This window comes from Sarcophilus harrisii, chromosome 2 (genome assembly GCF_902635505.1).
Source record: "Sarcophilus harrisii chromosome 2, mSarHar1.11, whole genome shotgun sequence".
NCBI lineage: Eukaryota > Metazoa > Chordata > Mammalia > Dasyuromorphia > Dasyuridae > Sarcophilus > Sarcophilus harrisii.
In genome coordinates, this window is record NC_045427.1 from 582,357,081 (window position 1) to 582,371,395 (window position 14,315).

General features: G+C 33.6%; 1 protein-coding gene across 2 annotated transcripts in view; it reads right to left on the bottom strand.

Annotated features, from left to right (window-relative positions):
• Positions 1-14,315, bottom strand: part of CPXM2 (carboxypeptidase X, M14 family member 2) — a 266,901-nt gene that overhangs the window by 15,338 nt on the left and 237,248 nt on the right. Inside the window, exon 14 of one of the 2 annotated variants that reach the window (XM_031956006.1) lies at positions 4,336-8,163. The exons of the other annotated variant lie outside the window; for it this stretch is intronic. Within the exon in view, the coding sequence (XP_031811866.1) occupies positions 7,910-8,163 (254 nt within the window). The 3' untranslated portion in view covers positions 4,336-7,909. Of the gene's footprint in view, positions 1-4,335; positions 8,164-14,315 lie in introns of those variants that run through there. 2 annotated transcript variants of the gene reach the window in all.

A 14,315-nucleotide genomic window follows, 5' to 3' on the forward strand; every position in this document is an offset into this window, starting at 1 on the left:
ATCACTCTACTTTAAATATGTTTCTCCTAAGCAATATATTGTAGGATTCTGCCTTTTAATCCAGTCTAATTGTTGATTCTGAGAAAAGCGAGGAAGAGCACAAAGACTGGTCTTCTCTCTACCACCTTGGCTCTGCCCCCAACAGTAATACTTTTGTTTCCTCTTTGCCTATTGTTATTCCTTCAATGTGTTTTTCTTATTTTATTGCTATAGTTAACATTTCTCTTCCAATATTAAATATTAGTGGTGATAATGAATATTTTAACTTCACCTATGATCTTATCAGGAAGGTTTTAAGTTAATCACCATATAGATAATGCTTGATCTTTATTTTAGATAGATACTACTTATCCTATTAAGAAATATTTCATTGAGTTCTATGCTTTCTAGTGATTTTTTTTACTAGGTATGGATGCTAAAAAAATTCAGCAAAAAGTCTTGTTGTTTTTGCTATTATGATCAATTATGCTGATAATGGTCCTAATATTGAACCAGTCCTGCCTTCTTGGTATAAATCCTACTTGATTATTCTTTATGATCTTTGTGATATATTGTTGTAACCTCTTTGCAAGTATTTCATTTTTTTGCATTAATATTCATTGAAGATATTGGTCTATACTTTAATTGCTCTGATTTAGTTAACAAAACCATATTTTCATCATAAAAGAAATTGTTAGTTTTTTTATTTATCTTTTTTTCAAGTATCTTACATGATGTTAGGAATAATTGGACCTTATAAATTTATAAAATTCACTTACAAATCCAGATGGTTCTGGAAAATTTTTCTTAGAAAGCACATTGCTGGTTTGTTCAATTTTTTTCTAAATTAAAAAAAAAATTCTAAGTTTTTTAATTTTTCTAAAATAGGATTGTTTATGTATGTTTCCTCTTCCATTAATTTAGATAGTTTATATTTTTCTAAATATTCATCCTTTTCCCTTAGATTGTCAGTTTCACTGGAATACAATTGTGTAAAATAATCTTTAATAATTTAATTTCATCTTTATTTTCACTTTTGATACTGGTAAATTGAATTTCTTTTTTTAAAATAAAATTAGCCAATGATTTATGTATTTTATTGGGTTCCCCCCCAAAAATGGCTCCTCATTTTATTTGTTTAACTTTGTATTTGTGACTCTCTCTTTGGATTTGTAGGATTTCTATTTTGCTGTTAAATTGGGGTGTTTCTAATTTCTTCTTTTTCTAGTTTTTTTTTAAAGGAATTCACAGTTTTTTAAGTTGTTGGTTTAGGAAATATGCACATACACACATGTATAGAAGGCTCACTGTTTATTCCATTTTTTCTTTTTTTGCTTGTGACAAATCTCCTGTCTATTTTTTTTCTGAGAATGGGACTTTTTTCATTTTTCCTCAGTGGTGGTCATGGGCCAACATAATTGGAATATACAAAATAAGAGTACCCAATTGAAGTCAGGTTTTGTGCTTCACTCCAAATTTGGACATGGAGACAGGAATAATAAAAGTTATAAACAATCCAATCCTCTTTTTCTAGTTTTTTTTTTTTTTAATTAATAGGTCCTTCTCTTTACCTAATTTTTTAAAGTATTTTTTAATTTTTTTAATTGCATTACCAATTCATTGGTCCTCTCTCTCTCTCTCTCTCTCTCTCTCTCTCTCTTTTTCTCTCTCTCTCTCTTTGCTTTTCTTGATACACAGTTAGATATAAATTTCTCCAACTACAATTTTTTTAAGCTCTTCCAAAAATTCTTTTCGGGTTTATGTTTAATTAACTTTTATTGTTTTTCTTTTAGGTTTTGCTCAAACCTGTTTTGATTTTACTGTCTTTTTCTTCCCTATCATTATAATGGATTTTTATGTTTGAGTTCTTTTTTTTATTTTATTTGTTCATTCTCCATCCTATTTCTTGATTTTGAACTTTTGTTTGGATTCTGTTCCCTGCATGGGGAGGGAAGAGACACTAGCTCAAGCTTCAGGCTTTTTTCACCTACTACTATTTTCAGTATTAGTTTTGGTACTTTCAAGTTGTGTTTATGGTGAGGTATTGTCATTTCTTTCCTAGTCTGAGCCATGGTATAGGTAAAGGGAAAGAAGGGCCCCCAGTAGCTTGGAACTGCAATTGAAATTGCTCCTCAGAGTCCCTTATACTTTGGGATAGGATATGATTCTACTCTTCATGATTCCTGATGCTTGAAACCAAAAATGATGCTACTCCTCAGGGCCTTATTCCCTTGGGTTTGATATTGATACTTCCAAATAAAAGCCCAGAAATAGCAGCAGTTCAGATATCTAGGGCTGAAAGCAAAAACTTCAACTTCAAAAAAGGTCAAGGTTTTGTTTTCCCTTAGGATAGTTTTCATTTGGTTGGTGCTGAAGCAGTCTTAAAATATAATTATTTAACATTGATGTGTATCTAAATTTTTTCTGTCTCTTTCTCATCCTTCTACACCCCCCTCATTCAATGACTGTATTATGTGTAATCAGATGTCAGTATTATTTGGCTTCATCTGAGAGGATGTTATTATCATCTCTAGTTCTATTTGCCAAATATCACTTGCTTAGAAATTGTTCAATGATAAATAAATATACAAGTAACATCCCAGAGATTAGAATGACTAACACTTACTAATGCCCTAGAGAAAACATAGCATTTATCAAGTGTGTTACAGATGAAAATAACATCTTCAGCAGAACATTTGTACTAACTTTCGTTTATTTTGTAAATTGGTGTTATTTTTCTTGAACAGAAACTTCTCCAAAACGTCTTAGTAATGAGTTGCTACTGCTGGTCATTAATTAATGAGCTTAATTCTTCCCTTCAATCTACTACCTTAATATATATAGGGATATATCTTTTTCACTCACCTATTTTCTTTTCTGATCATATAGTGGTACAGATCCTACTTACATGATGCCCAAATTCATTTTCCAATATTGTGATACATGAGATAGGATTACATCTGGGCTAAAAGGGAACTACTGTGAAGTATCCTTACCAACTCCATCCTTGCCCCTATACTAGCCCATTGGGACATGAACAATATTATCAATTATCTGAAATCCCAATAATATTTGATCCCTTTGGTTTATGCACTTGAAATAAATTCAATAGATAATTCATAAGAGACAACTGTGGAGGAGTGGGAAAAACATTTTTGATATAAAGTCAGAAGGCCTGGGATATTGCCCCAGATCTGACACATAGTAGCTGTAGAGTTGCTATATTTATAAACTGCTACGTATAAAATATGAAAACTGCTCAATTTTTCTGATTGCACTTTCCTGATCTATAAAATGTAGATGATGATGATGATGATAAAACCTGATGCAGAAATAAGAAATTTCGCCTTTACAGAATTTTTCAAATTCTAGAATTACCTATTATTGTTAATTATTAGGAGAACTAAAAACCATAACATAGTTTAGTGACTGGTAGAAAAAAAAAAAAAGATGACAGTGAAGAATAATTAAAATACCAGTGTAGATAATTTTACTAACATAAAACTCAAACTAGAACCAGTGAATTAAAGTGTAAGTTTGTGATTAGCAAAGGCAAAAAAAAAAAATGTTATAGAACAATAATACTTGAAGAAATTTTAGGGACCATCTCTAATAAGACTTCGTTGTGTCATGGATCCTTTCGACAACTGTCTGGTAAAATCTGCAGACCCCTGCTCATGTTAATGTTTTTAAATGCATAACACATAGCATTACCAAAGAAATTAATTATATTTTAAATGGATAAAAAATAAATTCATGAACTCCATTTGATCCAAGTCCAACTGAAGAGCAAGACAAAAAGGAAAAAAGAACCTATCTTCAAGGTGCTTACATTTTCCTTCTTATGTGCTCATAGACAAGTTGTTTAATTCTTCTAGGTTTCAGTTTCCTTATGTATAAAAGGAGGTTGTAGGACAAGATCAGTTCTGAGCTCAGTACTTCTCCCATGAGAATCTGAGCATAAGTATGAAGCATGAGCTATTTTAAGGTCACAGAAACTTAGGGTCCAGGATTTTGTGAAATCTGCTGTTAGACATAGTATGAATAGGATTTCTGTGAGAAAATGTCATTTATCTATCCCCCTTAAATACTGCATATGAAAAAATGCACACAAATTTATATTAAATAACTATTTTCAATATGAAAATAGATCTAATTTCCTCTATTTTATTGCAAAATTTCTGCAACTTCCTTTTATCCTGGGGGCAGATCGTATTAGCAAATAAGAATTTATGGGTTTTGTTGCTTTATTTCAAGCTCAAGGTTTTGATACCAAATGAGTGTACAGGAAGGTGTTCCAGAAACATTCTGAAATGAACAACTCCCCTATGACATTAAAAACAACAGGGGCTGATCAGCTGCTTTACTGCTTTATTATCTATTTTCATAAATTCTTGGTGTAACATTTTGTCCCGATTTCTGACAGCCAAGTTTATGAATTAAGTATCTATGACACTTTTCCTTTCTCAAAACAGGAAAAAGAATCTCAAAGTTAGCTGCAGAACTTAAAAAGTGTTTTGTTTATTCATTTTATCTGTTTGTTTTAATTATTTCTGGTAATCCTGGGGCCTGGGTAGGCAACCATAGCAGACTCTATAAATCAGGGAAGAGTAATTTAGACAAAGGTCTCAAATATTCATGAAGGCCATGGGAAGAAGTGTTAATGAGGATCTTGAATAACCATCACATGCTTTAGCCATAAGGATCAACTTCAGCAAATAAAACTTATCCAATTATTATTTAAAAAAAAAACAAATCCTATTAGATTGTGGTCATATAGAAATAGACATGGCTTCTTATGGAACTAAGAATCCCCAATTAACCTGGGCTGCTTTATTAAAAAAAAAATATTTTGACAACTTCCTCCATTCAAAACCAAACAAAACAAAATCATCTTCAATCTTTTAGATCTCTGTTGGGCTCCAACACTCTACCCTTAAATTTAAAAGATATTTTACATCATAATTTTATGTCATAATGTATAGAAATCAAGTCTGGAATCCAGGAAGATCTAAGTTAACATCCCACTTCTGACATAATTACCTGTGTTATATTGGGCTATATCATTTAAAATCTCAGGGCTTTATGTAACTCAGCAAAAAAGTATAGACTTGTATTAGTAAAGTCCATTCACTCACGCAGAAAATCCCTATAGTAAATGAACTCACAGGTCTAGTCCTTATCAACATCCCATATTCTGTAAATGCAGATGTAATTAAAACAAATTTGGCCACATTAATGATGGTTGCTGGTCCAACAATCATATCCCATTTTCTCCAAAGGATATGTAAAAGAAATGAATTGTGCATTCCCCTGATTAGAGGTTTAATCACACAAAGGAGAAGGCAATTCTCCAAAACAGCAATGCCTGGGATAATTTGTCACATCGTATGAGGTGGTATTTTCCAAAAATTTTTTCAGCATAAATAGATGATATCATTATGAAAAAAAATTCTATGAAATTTTTATATTTGACAAGAAGAATAAATATGAGGGGATGAAGTTGATTTTGTGACATAGTTTTTATTACTGGTCTAACTGGAAAAATACCTAGAAAAATGGTAGAGAAAAAAAAAATCAGTCAATCATTTGTAAGCTTATCTGAAGTCAGGTAAACAAAAGATTGTTAAAATAAAGAACTCTTAGATGGAAAGAAAGCCAAAAAAAGGATTCCAATGAGTTCTTCTATCTTCTTATGTGAAATTACATTAGTTTTTAAACTTGTGAAGAATCTGAAAAAAAAATTCAATATCCTACTAGGAATTGTGTGAAAAGGTTAAGAAGTTCTAGAATGGCCATGTATGCCTTTCCTTTTAAACTATGTTTAAAGATTGACAAAACTAGCCATATGAATATGCTATATTATCCAGCTCCAGGATTTTGTCCATGCTCTTTTCAATGGATTGAATTTTCTCTTTGTTTCACTCTTTCCTTGTCTGTCTAATGAAACTTGACCTCCTTTTCTGAGTCTCAATTGATTGCCCCAACTTGAAACAATCTTTCCCAGTCTCTACCTAGGACAGAAACTGGCTATGTACTTATTATGAATTTTTTATTATAGTTATTTGAATATGCACAGTACACTCCTAAACCCCACAATGTAATATGAGTATATTGAAAATAAGATTTAAATTTTACTTTTCATTTTGCATCTACTACAATGTTCTTTGTTTACAGTAGGTATTTAATAAATTTATTTTTAGTGATACTGAATCTGGTGGATAAGACAATTTAAGGGTTAGTTCCCATTTCTAAGTTTGTGACTCTAATTAAAGAATCCTGATGACAATAGTGATGTAAGTACTATAGTCATTTTACTAAAGAAGATCTAAACTATTGATAAGTAATCAAATGGAGGGAGAGAGTTCTCAATTAAAATCCTTAAAATGGCAAAAGATAGTTATAATTCTTAAGGAAAAAAACATTGTCATTCCACATCTGGGAGTACTGGCAAACTAATATCAGGAAATGCCTTCAGAATACTGTCTCAATTGCATCCTGTCATGGGGAGATGAGGAGAGAGAGGATGTGCATATGTATTTTTGAGAAGAGGAAGCTTTTCTCCAATAAGGCTGATCTTACTAACAATGACCTTTGCTAAAAGAACTTAGAGTGACCTGGCATTTTATAGATTCAATACTTTTAAAGGGCATAAGCACAAAGAACTCACAATTTCCTTTTCCCCCATTCTTCCAAGTCAATAGGCTATCAGCACTATTTAAAAAAACAAGAAAGGAGAACTGACTTTCTCATAGAGTCAACCCAACTCCTTCAAAACGATCTGCCAAAGACTCTCCAGGCAATTTCTCATTTATTGTAAAGGTATAGCCTGATTTAATGGGTGAGGCATTTCATACACTAAACCTGACTTTCTGGGCTTCTTTTCGGTCAGTTTAGGTCGGTTACATTTTCTGTAAAGGGAAGTGTGTATAGCTGAAAAGTGATGGGTCTTTATGTCACTCATTTTTCAGGTCTTGTAAAAGTCCCAAGCCAAAAGATAGAAGCTGATTGAAAGCACTACTTCTCTACTGAAAAGCTGATCCCACTGACCCTGTGTTGAAGGAGGGCACAGTAATTATTCAAGGCACTACCCAATAGTTTGAGCAGAGTAAGATGAATGTAGCAAACTTCTTAGGAAGTCTATTGCCAGACCATTAATTTAAGATTATTCCTGGCACAGTGCTGATTGTGATACCCTTCTTTGCTTTAAATAAAAGCTTTATTGTTGAGGGGAAAAAAGCTTACATTGATTAAACAAGTCTCATCGTAGCTCAGGGTGTATTTCCTATTGTTTATAGAATGTAGGATTTATTTGATGTGGTTTGGAATGTCAAAGAATTAATGAGATTATATCTCCTAAGTTTCCCACCAGCTTCTTAAGTAGCAGCAGCATTAGTGAGACACAGAGGAAAGGGAGCTGTGTTTGGAATTCAATTTCAGGATTTGCTCTTTGGCCTCCATTTCCTTATTGGTAAAATTAGGAGACCGGAATAGAATAACTTTGAATATCACTTCTAGATAGAAATCTATAATCTTATCATTTTAATTGGACACATTTCAAGGTTGACATGGAATTCCTGCTGTCATATTATCACTATTTCTTCCCCTTTCCCATCTTTCTCCTCTATTTAGGAAGGGGATCTTAAAACTTAAGTACTTTGTTTTTCTTAAGTCCAAGAAGCTATGTGCCACTTCTATCAATTGATCTTACCTTGCTACATTGAGTCTACAATATGAATAAAATTCATATAAAGATCACAAAATGGGAAATATTTTGAGCTTTGAGCTCTGTCTCCTGGGACTTTCCTTGAAATACACACATACTAATTGCCATGTCTTGAAATGGAAAAAAATAACAACAATGTGCATGTTGGCTATGTAGCTACTAATACAATTGGTTTTGATTTTAAAAACCCATCACGTCAAGATTTTATCTTCTCTGCTGCCTTTGCCTTGCTCTCAGCTTCAGTCGCCTGACTGGTCGACTGATGGGCTGCTTTCCAAATTTTTCCATGATCTCCTTAATCCTTGCAAGGTTGGTCTTACTGATTGTAAAGTCACACCGAGTGGCTCCCATGTCATAACCCACAGCACAGTTCTTGGTTGAAGAAGTAAAGCCTTCTGCCCTTGCAGTGACTACATATTCTCCAGGATTTAGGAGACGCCAATAATCTCCATCGTTGGCTGTTGAAAAAAAGAGGGAAAAAAATCCAGAAAAAATGAAATGAGAACACTTCTCTCCTAACTTGAGTGTTGACACACTCATTTTAAGACAAGTCATCTAGCCAAAGACATGCTTCCAGGCAGCAAAGGCAGAATTCCTGGTGTTTGGCTAGTGTAGTTTTTCAATAAATTTGAGGAGCTCATATTTTCTTTTTTTTTCATTTAGAAGCTCTGTTAATGGTCTTACTGGAAAAGGGATTTTTAGACTTTTAATTTTAGATTTTAAAAAACACTATCACTCCAAGTCACACCTATGGAAAAGTTACCACAGACATACCTCCCCTCTCATGGCATGACTAGGCCATTCATTATGGAAATGGAACTTCTAAATGCTAAATGGGAAAACAAAATGCCATCCTGAAAAGTCATTATTGCTTTGGTTTCCTGATCTTTTACAGCACAAATGCAAGAAAAAATGTGATTTTCTTTTAAAAGCATACTTCATTTTTTAAATAGAATGAAAAGGAATAGTACAAGTTGAGGCCAAATAGGCCTTGGAGAGAAGCTGGGATAAACTGCTATTTTCCATGCACCAGGGGCCAATGTAAACTTGACTCAGGTTTATTGAGCTTCATGTGTGTTACAGCTGCCCTCTTGGCTGGCAGAGGGATCTAAAGAGAGCTCTTTTTAGACAGAAGACAGTCATGAGAATGAAGAACTTGGGATCAATAATTGTTCCAAAATGCTATTTGCCATTGTATCTTCCTAGTTGTAGAATTGAGCTCGTCTTATTTGAGCACCTACTATGCTCTGTAATGCCCCAGGCACAGTGAAGGAAACAAGCAGCCAAGATATGTTCCCTATCTCCAAAGAACCCAAAACTCAGCTGAGAAGAAAAGCTAATGCAGGAAGCAAGACTGTCATCAGTGCTAATCTGTATGTGACAGAAGTGGAGTTATCAGATAACAGTGGAGCTAATATTTAAAGAGAGCCTTAAAAGATGCAGAGGCAAAATGAAGGGAACAGGAATTCCAAGTGAAGGGCAACATAAGAATGAAGATCCAGGGTTGCAAAACCAGAGACATAGCATCTTTTGGGTATAGGAAGGAGACCAGTCCAATTACAACAGTACTTCTGTGAGTATTGAGTTCTAAGATTAGATGACTAGAGCAAAACCAGAAGAAAAGGTGTTCTGAATGCTTTGGGAAAGACTTGAGAGTTGATGTACAGGATGAAGGAACTATGTGAGACTTGGGGGCCTAGGAATAGCTTAATGTTTATAGAAGCTTTATCTGGTGGTGGTAAATACAAAGATGAATTTTCAGGAGAAAAGTCTATAATTAGGGAGACTATTGCAATAGTTTGGGTATGAAGAGATAAAGTCCAGGACAGGAATGGTAGATATGGAGGGAAACCAATAGGAAAAATACCAGAAAGGAAAAAAATAGAGGACTTAGTGACTGACTAGACTGTAATCTAGTGAAAGGAGGTGAAAGAATTGATCTGGAGAATAGAAGCCTCAAGGAAACATAGTAGTTCACATATTTCAAGGGTTCTCCTGAGGAAGAAGTCCTGGTCTTATTCCATTTGACCAGAGAGGGTAGAACAAGGAACAATTTGGGGAGATTGTAAAAAAGGCAATTTAGGCTTGCCGTCAGAGTAACTTTTCTAACAATTAGATTTGTCTAAAACTAGAATGGGTCACTTCCAGAAGTGGTAGGGTTTTTTCTTCCTTGGAGGTCTTCCAAGCAAAGACTGAATGACCATTCTTTGTCAGATATATTGCTACAAAGATTCCTTTTAGGTTTATGTATGGGATGGAACAGCTGATGGTTGAGATTTCTTCTAACTCAAATTCTGATTTTAATATTCTAAGTTACTGAATAATTAAAGCAACAACAAAAGCAGGGACAGGGGGAGGAGGAGCTGTCTGAGAGAAATTGATGACTTCAGTTTTGGACAGGTTCTTCAGGTGATGAGTGACACATCGAAGTGGAAATGTACAGGAAGCAGCTGGAAATATAAGATTATATCTTAGGTGAGAAAAAAGAAATGGGTATGTAAATCTATGCTTAAGAGGAATAGGTATCAGAAAAATTAAACTGGATATTTTTGTTCTCCTCTCAACTCCATAGATAGCTTTGCTGTAACTATTAGGAGATAAAAAAGTGGTTTCATTCTATTTGGATGTGATTTCTTCCAGAACAAGGAAATTCCCTCCACAAGTTCAGATGAATAATTGCTCTGCAAGAGTTGGTGGGTTGAGAAAGCCTTCAGGGCATAGAAGAACTCTGTCTGAATTAGTAGAAAATCTAAAATATGACTTTTAAAGAAAGATTTGATTGCCTTCAAGTGCTGCATACCTTATATATTGACAACTGAGCATATATTACTAAGTAAAATATGGCAAATTCATGAAAGATAATAATTCCACTCAGGCCTAAATTTCCATTTTATATCAGAAACATGATGTGCCACTAATTTTGAAGTTTTTTATATTAGCAGCTCATATTGTTTATAAAGTGTTTTGCAGCTGACAAAGACATTTCCTCAACAGAACTATGTGAAACAAACAAAGACATTGCAAGTATTATTATACTAATTTTACAGAGAGGTTTTTATACTATTCCTGAGCTACTGCATGACTCCAAATTACTAGAGTCCAAAGAAATGCATTTTTTTTTCTTTCCTGCATTTATTTCTCAGTGCCCATGAGCAATAGACATAAAATCTCATTTATTTTCAGGGATAAGAAAGAAACTACAATTTATGGGCCTATATTAAAAGAAACATGGTATCACTATGAAAATCTGGTTAGGGAGAGTAAACAATGACAATCTCTGGGCTTTCAATAATGTTATTTTTAATGTCAGACATGATTAAAGGGGAGATGTGTAACAGAAGCATTTAGACAAAATATTCAATTTTAGACTAATCTGAATATAATTTGAAACCCATTCTAATCTGAGTTTGTTTACAACTCTAGGCCCCCAAAGGCTAATGGACTCTAAATTTGGGCTGGTGCTTCCAAGCAAAAAAGACTTCACATATAGGCGAGGTTTCATATGTATCCCATATTTAATGGGCTGTTTCTATCACATAGTCACTAGCCAAGGGATAAATAGGTGGTACAGTAAATAGTGTACTGGACCTAGAAGACTCATCTTCCTCAGTTTAAATCTGGCCTCACATTCTTCCCAGCTATATGACCGTGGGAATGTCGCTAAGGCCTGTTTGCCTTAGTTGCTCATCTATAAAATGAGCTGGGGAAAGAAATGGCAAAATACTGGAGTATCTTTGCTAAAGAAAACCCCAAATGGGAACACAAAGAGACAGATATGACTGAAATAATTGAGCAACAAAGTTAAATTCAGAGAGGTTCAGCCCCAGAAGATTGGACATTGGATTTATAGTTATTGTTGTTTTGTTATAAAATTACAGTCAGTTCCTAAAGACCATATCTTAAGGGGTGGTAGTAATGAGATGTAAAGAAGTATCTGGTGGGATGTATCTGTATTGGAAGAAGAAAGGTCCATGCCAACAGAATCGCACCCTTTGGAGGTCTGCAGTCCATCCACGAATTCAATATACTCAAATACAGAAATAAACGTCTCTTGTCATTTTACAAGACTTTATTTCATTTCTCACTTAGGTGAAAATGCAAGGTTTTCATATATATCAAAAGTCACATCAAAGCGATTCTGAGGATTTGATATGAGAATTATATTCTAACTGGCCATTATCTTCCCACCAGAGAAGTCAAGACCATGCATTAACGTTTTGCCTTCTAGCTTAGGTGTTTATAGGAATCAGCAGGTTTTCACTGTGTATGTGAAACATCATGCCTGGAAAATCTTATTAGGAAAATTTCCATGTGTGGAAGGAATTGCACAAGCCAAAGTCAGAAACAAAAACTATTAACAACAAAGAAATCAACCTTAACTGAAACTCTAGGAAGTGACACCGTCTGGCTGTGGCTTTCTCATGAGTATGTTTAGTATCCATCATCTATATTTCCAATGTACTGCAGGACAATCCAGTCACAACAATATCTTAATGTAAATATATTAGCCAACTGAGCCAGTATGTACTGTTCAGCTATTACCATTAGAAACTCCACAGGTAAATGATTGGAAGAGTGAAAGGGGTGAAGAACATAATAAAAGCAAGCAAACACTCCATATGGGGAAGGGTGCAAATCCTTCTGGCAAAGATTAATTATTATAGGGAAAGCCATCTGCAGAAAACTACCCTTCTAAAAAGAACCAAAATTAAAATACATGGAAACAAAGTTATTTCATCAAATCCTTGAAATTCATATGCAATAATCCTTCACATTTCCAGACATGCTACTTTCAGGATTTGTGATTTTATTCTTGTAGACATTCCTCTTCTCCCTCACATTTATGTACATTATGAAGCTTTACACTTTAGCAGGTAGTTTTCATGAGATGTTGTGATAAAAGGAATTCATCATTTTATAGCCAACTTTCTAATGATGAACTTAACTAGGCAGGTCTTCGTATGGCCAGTATATAATTTTTTGCTGAACCTATAGAACAGTCAGACATGAGTGAAATGACTAGACAAGTATACACACATACAATACACAGACTTAAATTTTGTAACTATTTGTAAATATACAAATACAAAAATTCTTTTCTGTTTCTATTCAGTAATTGCCAAAGAACTATCATCTCTAAATTTTCCAAAAGTTTCATTCCAGTTCTTAACTTCTTTCTTATTAAATTTTTAAATTTGTTCTTTAAAATCTTAAAGATATAAATTTTAACTCCCCACTATTGTGGTTTTACTATCAATTTCTTCCTATGATTTTGTTAACTTTTTCTTTAAGTCTTTAAATATCATATTTTCTGGTGAAAACATATCTAAATCTGCAGAAGGTATTGCTATTGAATTATCTGTGATGCTATTAAGTATAATGGTGTTTATGTGCTTATCTCTTTTTTCTTTATTTTTTTTCCAGTCATATCAGTAATGTCTGATTCTGTGAACTGACTAAGGTTTTTAGGGAAAAAATACTAAAGTAATTTGCCATTTCCTTCTCTAGCTTATTTGACAGATGAACAATTTAAATCAAATAGGGTTAAGTGACTTCCCCATGGTTACACATGTAGGAAATGTCTGAGGCAGGATTTGAATTTAGGTCTTCCTGACTCTTGTCCTGGTACTCTATCCACTACTTGGCTGCTCAGTCTTTGTATCATGTCTATTTTTGTTGTAGCCATGGTCTGAAAACATGGTTGTTACCCTTGGTTAGACACTTTCTAGGTATGTGATTCTGAGCAAGTCACTTAATTATTTGCCTCAATTACCTCATTTGTTAAATGAGCTGGAGAAAGGGATGAAAAATCTTTTTTGCTAAAAAAAATTCCAACAAAGTTCATTGAAGTCAGAAAATCTAGATTAGGATACTGGTTCCAAGGCATATTACCTCTATGAACCTAAGCAAACCACTTCATCTCTGTGCTTTTCTGTATCTTCAAATATATATATAATAGAAAACTACAGAATCTTAGATTTGGAAGACATCTCAGAGATGTTAGGAAATTTTATTTTATTAAGTCTTTAGTTTATTTAATGCAAAAGTCCCTTATGAAATGAAATTTGTTAGCTCACATAAGCCTAGAACAAAAATTAATATAAATGCAAAGCTTATATTGAGCTCTTAAACATCATAAACTACACAGAATTCAGTGATGTGCATAAATTACTAAGTGCATCCATCAAGTGAATATGCTGAGAAAAATATTTATAGGGAAAAATGAGCAAAAAAAGGAAAGAAAAATACATTTCCTATTAGCTCACCAAATATTCCCCCTTAATGACAGATGTCTGAAATTCATAGTGTATTAACTAAAGTATTTGTAATACACCCCATGTGACCCTCAAACCTGTCTTGCTTTCCATGAAGTTTAAAAATTCTGATATTGTACAATGTATATGAGGATTTAGGTAGGAAACCCCCTTTTCAATTTCTTTCTGAACTTCCATTCATTTTATAAAATGGTAATTCATAAAAGTGCTATTTAAAAACCAGGCTTTGTAAAGAATCAAATTCAGTCAGTTGTTATCTGCATATATGCTATGTACTGGGCACTATTTTGAATAGTGGAAAATCCATGATCTGAAGGATCTTTGATTTACAATTA